Source organism: Condylura cristata, unplaced genomic scaffold, assembly GCF_000260355.1.
Source record: "Condylura cristata isolate star-nosed mole 26May11 unplaced genomic scaffold, ConCri1.0 scaffold00001, whole genome shotgun sequence".
Taxonomy (NCBI): domain Eukaryota; kingdom Metazoa; phylum Chordata; class Mammalia; order Eulipotyphla; family Talpidae; genus Condylura; species Condylura cristata.
Genome location: NW_004567102.1, coordinates 79,639,504 through 79,655,438, shown reverse-complemented (window position 1 = coordinate 79,655,438; position 15,935 = coordinate 79,639,504). Strand labels below are relative to the sequence as shown.

Below are 15,935 nucleotides of genomic sequence, written 5' to 3'. Positions count from 1 at the left end.
TTGGGGGGGAGAGAGACTCTGCTCAGGTCACTTGGGGGGCAGTGGCCTGCTGATAGAGCTGGGCAAGCAGTCTGTTACCCAGCAGCTCCTGCTTCTTCTCTTCTTGCTGTAACAGTGTTTTCACGGGTGAGCAGCTTTGGTAAGAAATGGGACTGTATGTACTCCTACTGCCTCCAGCATAGAATTCTTTTTTTTTTTTTTTCTTTATCAACAAGAATGCTACCTCTTAAGGGTCTAGAAGGTTTGATACCAAGTATCATGGGATGTGCTTCATCAGTGGGTATACCTGTTGGACTTGTGTGCACGCTGTGGTCAATCTCAACACTTCTGCCACAGGAAGCAAGCACAGGATCTAAGCAGGTGCTTGGGGGCCCAGTGACACATTGCTGGGAGAGAGACACTGTGCATGGGTGCAAAGGCAGGACCACACCAGGGTCCTGGTAACACTTGACTCCTGGCAACCTTGTCTGGCCTGAACTCTTCCTCACACAACAGACTTTTTTCCCGTAGGTCACTTTGATCCTTGTTGGAATGGTGGTTGGAAATGGAATGTCTCATTGGAGTTTGTCATGCACTTTGACCTTGAAAGGTACTCACGGCTCTGGACGGGTGGGACTGTCTCTCTCAGAGATAATAAGTACACTGTCCAAGGTGTAAATGTCCCCTGAGATGGAGCAGAGCCAGAGGTGTGCCCCTTTGGAAGTCCTGATCTGTCTTACCTTCTCTTAGATCCTTCGAGAGTAGATTCCTTGGTTTCTGAAGTGGTTTTGTATTCCTACTGAAATATACAAGTCTGGGTGTTGTCTACCACTGAGGTAATACTTTTACAGTATTACACCTGATAAGTTACTGGACTGCATCTCTTCCCCCTTCTCTCATCCCATGGGGGTGGGATGGGGTGGGTGGCGCTATTTTATTAGCAGATGCCTTGTAACGGGACCATCTCCTACCTGGGGAGGACCAAGGAGCCAGGAAAAACAAATAAAACCCGCAAAACCAGGCATCTCCCAAAGACCCCCAACCTGTGGGCTTTCTTTGTTCTTTTTAATGCAATGGAGCACTCATGTAGTCCCTTTGGGAATTTCTTCCCCAAACAAAAGACTTTCTGGAAAAGGGAGATAAAGCCAACAGAGGCAGCACAGTGCAGGCATCACCTCTTATAAATATCTTCCAGCCACTTCTCATCATCTTGTTCCTCATCATCAATCGGCTCCTCGGTTTCCAGTGGAGTGGGGATAAAGAACTGGGGCCTCAGAGAGGGCTTGCTGGAGTGCGACTTCAGTCCGAACTTGCGCTTGAGCAGATGGAACTGCTCTTTGACATAGTGGTAGAACTCGTACTCATATCTCATGCGCTGGTAGAGAATCTGCACGGCCTCAGGAGATGGGACGGTCTTCTTCACGGTCACAGTCATATTGCCAAGTTTCCGATGCTCTGGAAAAGAACCAGGTTGCATGTGAGCAATGGTGTGCATAGCTTCAGCTTTAAAAGGGGATTACACTGAAGCCAGTATCAACCCGCTTCAGTGGTAGTTTTGTTTTGTTACAAACTGGTAGTTCTTTTTTTAAGATTTATTTATTTTGTAACTGGGGTACAGGCCAGAGGTGCAGGGGGTGGTGAGAGGATTCACCAAAGACAGAGCAGGGAGCAGAACAGGCAGATCGTTGAAATACACTGCTGAGGGGAGCAGCGGGAGGGTCAGGAGAGGTCTGCCGCCATGTGGGTCACCTCCGGGGCAGGCGGGGATCGAATTCATGTTTAAGTGGCTTTAGCTTCTTAGCTTTTTAACCTGCTGTGCCACCAGGGAGGGCTCCAAACTGGTAGTTCTTAAAGAAAGAAACGCAATGAATGGATGGGTCTCAACAGTATTTGGAGAGATTTCACCATATTCTAGGTGTTAATATCAATGGTAGTTGATGAAACATTAACTCTCTAAGTTCCTTTCATGAGATATAATTAGGTCACAATGCAATTGTTAGTCTAAATTATACATTCTGTTGAACAACAAAAGCTACCTACTTTTCAGCTGTTTTGTAATACATGTAAAGAGCTTTGCTTTTAGAGGAAAAACAGGAAACAGGAAACACATTCTATTGAATAATCATCTTGGTCTCTTTTAAATATTGATATGTGTTATTGTTTAAATATTGATATGTTTGATATAGGATCATTTGCATTTCACTTTTTTTGACATTTATCAAGAAAAGTAAGAGAAAGACTGTTAGAGTTCTTATATTTATTTAAAATTTGTAAATTGATGTATTTTGAATGATTTTTAAAATTCTGATAAAATATATAGCTAAAATTTGCTTAGTTTTGTATTTATGTTAATGCTTAGTGATGCCAATTTATATGTCATAAATATTGGTTAACAGAAAAATATATGGGACATAAAATATTGGGCATTTTTAAGTGTATGTTATGGTGACATTAGTTACACTGCTACTTCCAAAACTCATCTCTCTGAGTACAAGCTTGACTCACTAACAATAGCTCTTCAGACTTCTCAACACTCCCCAGGTAACCTCTATCTACTTTCTATGAATTTGACTGTTACAGATATTTTACATAAATGGAATCGTATAATATTTATCCTTTTGTTTCTGAATTTTTAAACTCAGCACAATGTTTTTAAGGTTCACACATGTTGTAACGCATATCAGTACTTCAATTCTTTTTTATGGTTGGATAGTATTTCATTGTATGAACAAGCCACAATTTGTCTATTCACTTACCCGTCGGGAGCTACTTGGTTGTTTCCACCTCTTGGATATTGTGAAGACTCTTGCTATAAATATTTGTGTCCAAGTATTTCTTTGAGTCTCTATCTCCCTAATTCTCTAGGGAGATACCTAGGTATGACTTCTATGTTTAACTTTTTGAGGTACCACTTCAAAAAGAAGAAAAATCTCAGTGTCTGAAACATTTTCTGTTACTATCAAATCTGTGACAGTTCTGATTTCTACTGCTGTTTTTCTTATTTTTACTTTATTATTATTAACTGGTATTGCCATGTTAGTAAGAAGTGGTATCTCATTGTAGTTTTTATTTTCATTATACTAATGACTAGTGATGCAAAGCATCCTTCATTTTCTTATAAGCCATTTGCATATGTTCCCTGGAGAAATTTCTTTTAAAATTCTTTGTTTATTTTTGTGTGAGGTTGTTTAACTTTTTGTTGTTGAATTATAGGAGCCCTTTATATGTTCTGGCTATTCTGATTACATATATGATTTGGAAATATTCACCCCCACTGTGTAGGCTGTCTTCTTGACAATTGGATGCATGAAAGCTTTTAATTTTAATGAAAAATATTATTTTTCTTTTGTTACCACTACTTTGGCATTATAGTTAAGAAACATTACCAATAGTTTTTTTTTTTATCATCTCATTTTTAACTGAAATTTCTATCACCAATTCAAATAGGTATATATTATTTACTGAATGTAGGTCCAAACGACTGTTTCCAAAATCAGATTTATTCTATAGAAAATGAGAATTGAAATTTTTTTTCTTGGTAGTAACGACCTTTTTGAAATAAGGGTGTTACTTATTTGAAAGCTATTTCAAATTGAGTCTCTTGAAAGATAAAATGCACATATGTGTAATGAGTTCTAGAATCTTTATTGAAGAATTTGGCATAGTTGCTTTGAAAATGAGTTTTTGATAGAACATTTTATAGCCATCTTCCCTGTTGCTAGTAACTATAGCTAATTTGAGATGAGACACATTAATAAACTTTAAGGCTAAATATCCCCTTGGGTTTTTAAAATACAGTTTAACAATGGTGTTAAAACAGACAGGTGACAAGGAGTTTTAAGGTAGACACCAGGAGGCATGGGAAAAAGAATTCATTTATTTCCAGATTCCTACAATCTCTTCCTCTTGGAGAATCTAAAATACGTAGAAGTTTGTTATCTCATACCAAGAAATGTATTTTAAAATACATTCTTTAGTTAAATTATTTAGCCCAACCATTCCAAAAAGAATGTAAAGAACATTATCAAAACACATATGGTGCAATTAGCTGAAGTTAAGGAAACTGAGCGAAAGGTGACTGACTGCAGGGAAAAGCAGAGGAGAAAGGTCAATACTGGGGCAATGGTTTTTCCTACCCCAGATGGAAGGAGCTCGCCAGACCTGGCCTTTTACCCCAGGCCCTCTCTCAAGGAAGTAGACCAAGGCAAGGTCAGAGGGTTTCTGCAATTGTGCATTTTCAAGAAGAGTTTGATAAACTCTTCCCACTGGAATGTGTCTGTCTGTAGATATCACTTCCTCTTGCAAAGGACTTCCAGCCATGTCTTGGACTCTGTGGGCAAGCTTGTCTAAGTCAGAATATTATCAGGCCACTTCCGCTCACATACAATAAAGATTTTCCCACCTAGCTGTAATTGGCAATAAGCCAACATTTAAATCTCTGTATCTGTCTTCGGTATCTATTTCTCAATTAGTTAAAAATTCAGAAGGGAAAGGCATGATATTTATTAGTTTCCAAAACCCCCAATGGTGAGTAACACAAGTCACATGTTTTATATATATATATATATATATATATATATATATATATAAGTATCAAGAACTATTGATATTTATACAGGAGGCAAGTGGAAAGTTTGACTAAACTTTCCAGCAGCCAACAGAAATGTTAGCTTAATTTTATATTGCTTTTCACTTAAAAAACAATTATCTACAATTATTCCTCTTCCTCATTATAAAACTTCAGAGAAATACCTTCTATGCATTTTCTTAAGAAAAATCTGAAATGGAATTAGTGACATTTTAATGACATCTTTAGCATAAATTCAGCTGTGAGCTTCATGGGTGACAGAGGAAAAAGTGTGTTTCAGGAACTCAATTCTTAACCAGTCTGACTTGATCAAGGACTACACTACAGACAATCAAGGTGGAGGTCTCAAGCCTTTTGAAGATCTGAGCTCATGCTTAGGAGGAGAAAGAAGCACATGGACTTCTGGAAGCCTATATATGATCATCTTAATCATTTACAGATCTGTTAAGGACCTTGGTGTTGAGAAGGGCATTTCCTTCAATAACCTTCCATATGTCTTGTTTATCTAGTACGTATTAGTCCTGAATGCAGTTGATAAATGCTGAACTTGATTACCTTTTGTTTGGATAGAATATAGTCATAACACTGCGAAAATGAAGAAGGGAGGACTTGGATTTGCATCTTATGAAAAGGGAGGATCTTTTACAGTACCTGGAACTTAAAAAGAAATTCATCATACCTCATTTTGGAAGAAGATCAGAAGAGGAAATCTAGGGAGCCGATTTTTTTTTTTGTAAAAAAATGAGATTTGCTCTATTGCAGGGTCTTCAAGGTCTTTTTCTTAACACTGAAACACTACAGTCCTAAACACTATTTTCCTTTAGTGATAATCTCTGACAAAACCATCCAAGTAGAGTCTCCATTGAATTTTTAACCATGGAAGGTAACTTTCAAGACTAGCCTCCAGACAAATTGGTTGCAAACTGTTGGTCTATACTAAGGATTGAGTTGACTTGTTCTAAAATTTATTAATGTCAAGATGGTTATAATACTTGAAGATTTTAATGGATTTTGAAGATTTTAATGGATGATGGATTCATGTTTTCATCTTTAAGGTTTGGAAACTGGACAAATTGCTTTCACTGTGATAAAATTCTCTTCCCGGTGTCTGGGGACAAGAGTTGGTGGGAAGGCAGAGCAGGTCACCAGCTCTGTCAAAAGTGGATGGATGTGAGTAAAGCACAAGTGAAAAGAACAAGGACATAGTTTTGTAAATTGTTTATGAGATGATGGTGATAGATGATCCCAGTTGAACCTGACGCACTGTGGTGTTCTCTTATAATAACAACTACATTTAGCGAGGACTATGGTATAACCGTGCACTACACTAGTACTTACACACAAATTTGTATTTAGTCCTCACAATAACCTCTCAATGAGAGAGTCACATTACAGATGAAGACACTGAGGTTGAGCAAGACTCTGACTTGTTCAAGGTCATGCAGCTGGAACATGGTAGAGGTAAAGGGTCCATGAAAAAAATCAACTGCTGTGCTTTTATTGTGTTATTTTAGTTGCAGAAAGGTGTGTGACCTTATCACTGCTCCTCATCCATTTCTTAAAAAGGTGACAGCACGGTAGAGTGGTCAATAGCTGGCTGGGGACTCACTGCTCCTCAATCCAACTTGGAGCCCAGAACTTATGGCAGGCCTGACAGAAAATACGCAGATATTTTAGAGGAGATGGTTAGTGAGTAGATAATTTAGAGGAAGAAAAGAGTTCATTTAAAGGAGAAAATTGGATAAGGCTACTTCTAGGTCTAAAGGGAAAGGTCAGTTATTACCCACAGTGTCCATGTTGAAATGAACAGAATCATCACTAACAGGTTTCTTCATTCCAGGAAATCTTCCTGGGTGTTTTGTTTAGCTTGAAGTTGTGATTATGTGTTTCTGTTAGGAAACATTATTCAGAAGCTCAAAGATTGACTGGAGACACAAAGAGTTTGGGTAAAGTTTGAGTTCTTGAAATAACCAGGAACTGAACTTCACAGAGTTGTCCATCAAGTCAGTTCTGGATTTTCTTGTGTTGACTTATCCAACTTTTATAAGGTCATGAGAGATCTCTAATAAGATTTATATTAATGAAATGCCAAGTGGCATCCAAATTTTCCAACTAAATTTTATGTCACCTGGCTGCCCTGATGGAAGTATTTTGGCTATTTTGTACGACTCATCCAAACAAACACCAGGAGACTGAGTCCTATGCTTGCTAGAAAACCACAGGTCAAACAGACCTTTAGGATAAGAGTAAAGAGAAATTGTTCATTTGTGGCTATAAGACAAAGGTTTGGAAGTACCTTTTTGGGTGCCAGTGGTACTCAAGTGTATCCCAGTTACCTGGGCCCCTTACTTGGCCCTCTGCTAAAGCTTGTGTCCGCATGAGGGACAATGACAGCTGATTCAGGGGATTCTATGAAAGCTGATTTGTTTTAAAACTAAACTCCAGTTTTGTATTAATAGTCAATTCTTGTCTCTTTTTTCTCACTGTTGTTCTTACTCTACCTTCCCTCTTTTTCACTGTCAAGTTTTTCTTCTCCACTGGCTCTTGTCAATATTCAAATATGCTAGCGTCTCTCCTTTCTTAAAGAAAGTTCTTGTCTCCTTGTATCTTTTCTATCATGGTCAACCTTTCTGAAGAGCTGTCTAAATTATCACCAAACTTTCAAAACACAACCTGAATCCATCAAGTGTGTTCAAATGGCTCTTGCTTCCTGTGAGCATTCCCTAGGCCTTCCATGGCATCTCACCATGATCTTACAGTACCAATGGCCATGTTCTTCAACTTGAAACCCTCTCTTCCTGTGGCATTTGTGACAGCATTTGCTAGGTTGCTTTGCTCTTTCTGACTGCTCCACAGCCTGAAGGTGTCAGCACTTTCCAGACTTCTGTTCTGGTCTCTCTTCCTTCTGCCTTCCTTACTCTCTGGCTGGTAACATCCAATCACCTACCCTTTTGTTTTCATACCACTATGACACGAAATCAAAGCATATAGTTAATGATTGTAGTTTTACATGTGTTCTTATATTTGCCCAAATCTGTCCAATTTAATTAGAAGTTTAATGATATTGCCAGAGGGTGATGTTACGGTCAGAAAGAGGAGGGCTATTTTGTGACAAGAGAAGCAGAGACTAAGTATGAGACACACCAAAGGCAGTAATAGGAGGAAAATATATAGCAATACAGGCCCATATCAAGAAACAGGAAGAACCCAAAGAAACAACCTATTCTTCCATCTCAAAGAACTAGAAAAAAAACCAAAAATAACCAAAAGCCAGTAGAGGAAAGGAAATAATAAAAATTCAAGCATTTGAAAAAATAAACAAAGTAGACAAATTGCTAGCCAGGCTCATGAAGAAAAAAAGGAAGAAAAGCCAAATAAATAGGATCATAAATGAAAGAAAATAAATGACAACAGACACAGCAGAAATTCAGGGAATAATCAGAGATTACTATCATCATTTACATGAAAACAAGTTCAACAATATTGAAGAGATGGCGCAATTCCGAAAACTTTACAATCATCCAAATCTGGGGGGTGGGGGGGTGGCTTCCCTGGTGGTGCAAGGGGTTAAAGCACAGCACTATGAAGCTCTCCATAGCTGCTTCAGAATGAGTTTGATCCCCGGCCAGGGAGATGACCCACATGGCACAGCAGACCTCTCCTGTCTTGCCCACTGCTTCCCTCGGAAGTGTATTTCAGCCAATCTGCCTGTTCTCTTTCCCACTCTGTCTCTGGTAAATCCTTTTACATCCTTGCCCGACACCTGTGGTCCTGTATCCCTGTCTTTTATGCATAAATAAATAAATCTTTAAAAAATTACCATCATCCAAATCTGGATAAAGAAGAAATGAAAAACTTAAAGAAACCAATTACAGGCAACAAAATTGAAACAGTAATTAAAACCCTCCCCCAAAACAAAAACCCAGGGCCAGATAGTTTCACAAATGAGTGTTACCAAATGTTTAAAGATGAATTAGTGACTGTCTTAGAAAAAATCTTTTTAAAAAATGAGAAAGAATGACTACGAACAAAGCCAATGTTATGCTAATACCCAAAACACAGTCAACACACAGAAGAAAACTTCAGACCAATCTCTCTAATGAACACTGATGCAAAAATCCTCAATAAAATCCTAGCAGAATCCAACAATGCATCAAAAGGATAATACACCATGACCAAGTGGGAGGGCATAAGGATGGTTCAGTATCCAAAAATCAATGAATGTAATTCTACCTACCAACAAGAAGAAAAAGAAAAAGAAAACTCATATGATCAGATCACTAGATGCTGAGAAAGCACTTGACAAAGTTCAGAATCTATTTCTGTAAAGGCACATACCTTAACGTGTAAAGAACATACTTTACATAGTGAAAGCCACATACGACGAATCCAAAGCCAGTTATCATTCTCAGTGGTGAACAGCTGAAAGCCTTCCCTTTAAGGTCTGGAATAACACAAGGATGTCCACTCTCACCACTGTTCTTCAATATAGTACTGGAAGTCCTAGCTAGAGCAATGAGACCAGTTGATTGTTTGTTACCTGTTTGACTATTAGAGACATGCTATACTTCCTCTTTAGATATTTTGAAACTCTGGGTTTCATACAGCTAGGAAGTAAGTGCTTTGTATCAAAATTAAGCCTTCAAGTGGGCCTCGTTAATAAATGTAACATCAGCTTCTTTCCTTTTTTCCCGCAAATATTTGTCGCATAACTGTTCTGCACTAGGCATTGGAGTTATGAACAGTGAGTCACCATTATCATCACCACCATCATCATCACATCGCATCATATCACATCAAGCCACATCATGGCACGTCACGTCACATCATTATCAGGCATTTCTGAGAGCTTTCTGATTTCTCAGTGCAAGGACTGCAAAGGTCTAACACATATACAATCCTTACAATCTCCTCCTGCCCTGAAGAGTCAGGTCTTTTATCACCACCATTTCATAGCTATGACACTGAAATTTAGTAACTTGCTCAAGTTCACATAGCTGATCAATGGAGAAGCCAGAAGTTGGCTCGAGGACAGTCTAATTGTTGAGGCCAAGCTCTTAATCTCCATGCTTCCTAGAGTGAATTGGGAGTCCCAGGGCAGGGGGACTCTCTCCTCAAGGCTTAGTCACCTTGGGCAGGAAGAATATTTTACTCTGTTGGTTTAAGGGCATCAACATATTCTCTTCTCAGTCAGGGATCCCTAGTGGAGTGACCAAGTCCCATGGTCGTTTAAGTACTCTGCACAGAGTTGGGTCTTTTAAACTACTATCATGAATATTTCAGGAGGGGGGGGATGTGGGGGCTGTCACCAAATGCTAGAAAACCTTTAGGACACCTCTGAGGTACCACCCAACTTTTTAAAAGAAAGCTTCCCCCTCAATTGTTTTCCTAACATACCCATCATGTTTCACATCATGTTCTCCTGATGGAGTCAGTTAAGTACTGAGGGTCAAAGATGCCCCTTTTACCTTTGTATTTCCACAGCTCAGCACCTGGGGAAACACAGCACCCTATGGAATATACTGGCTGAAGGAGTCACTATAAGAAAGAGGGTGCCAGGCCCAAAGAAATCTGGCTGTTTGTAAGGTGCAGACAGCCAAGGGGGGAAAAGCCAATATCTGAATGTATTTAATGGAGAGTGCTCGAGATTCATGAATGCTGGATCCTTAACAGAAAGCAGTCCACCCTCACCTTGGGGCTTTTTAGCTCCCATTGGGGTTAAACTCCAATGTTTAGCTTCATGGTTCAGTTGTTCTTTGGAATGACAGAGCTCACCATTGCCTCCTACTCCCTCCTCAAATTAAAAAATACATTTGGGCAAAGACAAGCTGTGGCTTCAGGATGCTTTTAATTTTTTTTTTCATTTTTTTCTGGAATTGGCTAAAGAATCCTCATTGATATTTTCACGACAATTGCAGAAAACATCCTTGAAGTAGGCAATGGCTTTGAGCTGTGAAATGATTCAAAGGGAAAATAACTTCTGACCTTTCTAGTTGAGTGGCAAGATCATAAAGATGATTTTTCCTTATACACTTGTCACACTCTGTGTCCCCTGAAGGGAGAGGGGAGAGGTCCTAAAGAGACATCATGGTTCTGAATGGGGATCTATTTTATACTGCTGCCTCCACCCCCGACCCATGACATATGAGCCTGCAGTTGTTTATCCAATGCTAGGAGAGTAAAAAGCCAAGATCATATGGAGGTTAGAAGGGAGTCTGCTGAATTGGGTCAGCTTTCTGCATGACTAAAGATTTATAGGTGGTAGAATAAACAGCTCAATCACGTCTCCCCCCCACCCCCACCCCCCAGTTCATCAGAAGAATATCCCCTTTATTTGCTCTATCGCCTTCATTTGCATGGAGCTCTGAGGATTAATTTTGCTTGGAGCTCACAGCATCTCATGTAACCTACTGACACCAAGAGCTGAGAGATCACCAGACTTACTCAAGGCTGTCTGACCACTAAGTGATAGTCCTGAGACTAGAAAGCAGGTTTTCTGATTTCCATTCTAACACCTCTTTGCTCTATCACTGGCTGTTAATGTCCAAATTAAATGGAAAGCTCAAACCACCAGCTTCTCCTTCCCCTGTGTGTATTCTGGCATTACGGAGATAGGTTGAAAAGAAGGAATTGAGTGTTCGAAGGCAAGGGGAATGCTTTGGTAAGTCTGGAAGGATCTGGTGAAAAACTTGCAAGCCAGCAAAAATGTTTTTAGACCGAAAAGAACAGTGTCTTTTTTGTCTTTTTCATTCTTAGCTCTCTAGCACCCAGCGTCATGTCTGCTATAAAAAGACCCTTATTAAACATTTGTTGATATGGAACCTATATGTTGAACCATCTGGGAGCGTGGATTAGCGCAAAGGGCATCTTTTGGTGTTGACTATACATATGTTGTCTTTGTTCAGCTCTTTACTTGAGGGCTCTTCTTTAACACACTTTCCGTTTACAGAAATCAATTTTTTTATGCATTAGTGCAGGGTTATAGGGCAGTCCAGAGAGGCAACTCTATTTGCTTTTCTTAACCATTTCATTGAAGAACACGAGGTGATGGTGACAGATAGCTTACAGATACTTAGCAAAGCTTAAGAAGTACCATGATATGGGGTTTTTGCCACCAACATAAATGCCTGTGTAGAAAGACACAACACACATTGCATCCTTCTAGTGAATGAATTTTTTCACATATATTACTTACAATAGCCATTAACTAAAGAAATCCAGACATTGTTGGCACAAAAAGATAACTGTATGACCTACATTAATATGGTTTGATGACTTAATCTGCCATCATTGTGGAAATGCTATGTCCTCATTAGCCAAAGAAAATGTTTCATTTAGAAGAAGATCATTCCTATCACACTGGACCCCAGTGCAGAAGGTTCTGCTGTGGAAATAATTTAACTGCGACTTTGCCAGTCTCGAACACTCGATGGTAGAAATTAAGGCAGAGCATTGGATTGCACCTTCAGAGAACTGGTTTCGGAAGGAAAGGACTATAAAGGAAAAAAAATCTTACTTTACTCTTGGAAACACACCCCCACTCAGCACCCAGCGAGCCCATCCGCATGGAGATCATGTGTTGGTGGAAGGTTCTGGGCCCCTAGCTCTTTGCTCTTTCTAAGCACTCCCAAAAAAACACTGGGAGTCCAACCTTTGAATGTGGATACATGCCATTTACCAGTAACCTTTTTGTATGTGAGACAGAGCAGGGATAAACAAGGCTTCCAACTTGGCGTCCAGCTGAGGTCATGTGCGCATTTTGCTTTATTGCCCACGCTACGAAGGTGTTGGCAAAGCAGTGGCTCTCTCTACCTCTGTGCACTGACATGTTTGGATTGCTTCATAATCTTCAGAACTCTTAAAAGTCCGTTTAATGTAAATAAAAAGGAAATCATGGACCTACCCCATTTAGTCTCCTTCTCTCCCCTCTTCATCTCTCAAGCATGCATAATGGAAAAACGATGTGGCCCTGGCTCTGGGCCAAAATAAACATTCTGGAAATACTGTGTAAACCCAGCTGCTGCACTGGAGGACAGAGGCCTCGCTTTATGACCTCCGACATGGTGAACCATATGCAAAATCGCAAAACCTCTCCACCCAGCTCCAGTCTCTTCTAACACACTTTGGCATTAGCTCTCTGGGTCTCAGTGAACATCCATCCTGACCAGAGTCCTGTTGTCCCAATAATCTGGACTTGTCTGAACCTGGTCCAGCAGAGATTTTGCACATGAAATGAATAAAGTTTAATAACATCCAGAAATAGGGTCAAATTTTACCACTGGGGAAAGACGATTTCTTGAGCTTTGAAGATGAGGGATGAACTGGAGGCCTAGCCGTTTTCAGCAGCCCTCTGTCCAAAACCCCGGGGCTTTCTCATCTCAGGCGAGATGTTATTCAGAAGCTCCAGCACCAGGGATAAGGCGCGCGTTCCCAGCGGACAGGTGTGGTGAAATTCAAGGTCAGGGTGTGACGTACGCGAGTTGCCCACTGCGAGGAAAGCCCACGCTTCCCCGGTGGAGCCGGGCACGTGGAGCCTAACCCCGGAGCCAACGAACACCATGCTTTCTGATTTATACAGGCGTCCCCACGGATCAGACGCCCTCGTCTCTCCAGTGGCGGGTCCCCCCCCACCCCCCAAAAGAAAGCATGTCCCAGGGCTCGGGGCTCACAGGGCGCGCGCGCGGCTGGGGAAGTCCCTGGGTGATCATGGCATGTTGAGACCAGCTTCTAGGAGGTATGGTAGTTAGGGGAGAAAAGAACAAAAGGCATTTCATGGCTGGCGCCGCGCGCGAGGTTGGTAAAGTCACCAGGGTGGTTGCTCCCCTCCTCCCCCCATTTTTTTTTTTCTTTTCAATCTTCTTTTCAGATCTGGACATACAAATAATTGAAAACTAAATTGAGCTCACTTTGCACTTTGAGTGAAACTTCTCTGTGGAGCCAAGTGAAAGTTTCATGATTTACCTTTTTTTTTTTTTTTAAATGTCTCAAAAGCTAGGCTCCTTTGATGAAAGAGAACAAAGTCTGTATCAGGCTCCTCTTTTGCTATGATTCCTGCAAGCAGAAGCACACAAAAGGAGCCCAGGAAAAAAGTCACTGGTCCACGTGGGGCGGGTCACCAGGGCCCACAGACGCCAGGGCACTCAGTCCCTGTGGGAAGAGAGCCAGCGACCAGCCCATTTGGGAATCAGGCACTTCCAGAGCCCATAGGTGGTGGTCCCATCCCATCAAGGCTGAAGGCGCGGCTGGCCCACGGAGGGGCTTCCACTCCAGCCTCGTGACCCATTTCACACTACTTATTTTCAGAAGCTGCCCAAACCACTGTAGAGTGGGGGAATGGCAGCGATTCATGGTTTTCTTACAGGCCCTCATCCACTCATTCATCAACTCGGCGTCGAGAACCTACTATGCACATTCATTCATCAACTCTGCATTGAAAAACTACTAAGCACAAAGCATGATTCCAGGGAACTAGAGAATCCCTAAAAGCTGCAAACACAGGCTCTTGTCTAAAACAATAAAGAGAAACAAGGTTATATCTCCAGGAATTGCCCAGGCAATCTGAAAAACTCTGCTTCAGAGCAGCAGAGACTGGCCTTTCTATGAAAACGCACAGAAGAGGGGTGAGAAGGAGGGGGGACCCCATGGGGTGGGTGGGTCTCGAGGGTCACCTTCGTGTCCCTCTGTAAGGCCAGGCGAACATTTAGCCCAATAAGCTTAACATCACTTAACCACCGGGGAGCCCGCCTCCCCTACATTGTTGTGGGGGTTCTGAGGCAGGGCTCTGACCTGTTTCCTGTCAGAGGATGCAGGGGTGTCAGTCACACTCAGGTCCTAGACTTAAGCCTGCCAGGCCTGGAAGAAGCATCAGCATTCATCTCTCCCTACACAGACCCCGCTGGGCTGTGAGGAACCACTGCCAGGCCTCGCAACCCTTCCCTGTTGGCTCGTAGCAGCTGCTGGACTTACTCAGCTGTTCTGATCCCTGGGCTGGGGGAAACTTGCTCCTGTTTCTTTTCTCCCCAGTGTTGCCATCATGAACCACCTCCTCAAAAAGCTGCTCTATTTCTTGAAAGTATATACAATCCTAATTTCACAAGCATTCTGTCCTCTGCATAGCTGTTTTGCCATTAAAATATTGGCTCAGGCTTGAGAATGGTACTAAAAGAAAGATTTGTTTTCACAGCAACAAATGAATCAAACATTTCTGGTTGAAAAGTTCTACTTTTGAAAAAAAAAATGTCCTGGAAGACTTACTGTGGCATTATTAAAAATACTCTTTTATTGGAAATACATTTTTTAAATTCGAAGTCATTATTGAGAAATGTGTTTGTTACTTTCTGTACTTTCGTTGTTTTATTTGGAATCACATCATGGAGGCCTTGATCAGATCATGGAGGCTGGTGAAGACATCTTGACCAAATTCATTTTTTTTTGAAAAGGTCAAGAGAAACACTAACCCAGTAGTTCTGTGCAAACTCCTTGGACATCTGACATTCTCACAAGCTCAGCTTTTACTTTATAGGCAAGATTCTTCTTTCTAGCCCTCACATCTAGCCCTGATGATGTTGAATCCAAATGCTGACACCCCAGCACTCTGGTACCCCAGAGATGAAGGCACATCCCCAGGACAGTCTCAGGCTCATTTCTTACACAGCTTCTTACATTATCCTGTAATATGGAACTTTAAAAATAATCGTAACTCCTCACTTTCAACTCCTCTCCAAAGTAGATGTAGAACACTGTTAGTTCTTCCATCAACATCCAGAATTTTAATAGAATATCTACTTCATTTGCCATCTTTTCCCTCATTCTAATATTTAGAATCTTAATTTGAATCTTTGCCTTATCTTTTCAATGTTGCACTATTATTTTTTTTCTCCAAGATTTTGTGCAGATCATGCTATTTTTTTAGTTTAAGTATTTTAAGGTCAAAATAACGTTGTTGGGCAGTTTATAAACTTTTAGCTTCAAATCTCAATTTTTAGAAAAATAATTTACCCCTACACTGAAAATTCATGTTTTTCCAATTATAAAGCACATCAATTAAGAGAATACTTATATATATGTATGTGTTCATATATAAGTATATAGATGATCAAGTTTTAGAAAAAGACTGAAGTGACTTTAAATCAAGTCACATTTATTCCCAGAGTAATATATTTCCTTCTTGTCTTTTTCTTATTTCTGTACATGAACTGTAAAATAGATTTCAGTTATACTAGTTATTTATTTTTTAAATTTATACTCTTTTTTTTTAAAAAGATTTATCTATTTATTCATACAGAACTGGGGTACAAGCCAGAGATGCAGAGGGTGAGAGGCTTCACCAGAGACAGAGCGGGGGGCAGAACAGGCAGATCGACGAAGT

The 15,935-nt window shown here is 40.6% G+C and overlaps 1 protein-coding gene across 1 annotated transcript in view; it reads right to left on the bottom strand.

The window, feature by feature from the left end:
* Nucleotides 1–443: 443 nt before the first annotated feature.
* The window catches only part of UST (uronyl-2-sulfotransferase), a 172,934-nt gene continuing 157,442 nt past the window's right edge, over nt 444–15,935 (bottom strand). The window contains exon 8 of the mRNA XM_012735049.1: nt 444–1,434. Coding sequence (XP_012590503.1) covers nt 1,151–1,434 — 284 coding nt within the window. The 3' untranslated portion in view covers nt 444–1,150. The remainder of the gene's footprint in view (nt 1,435–15,935) is intronic.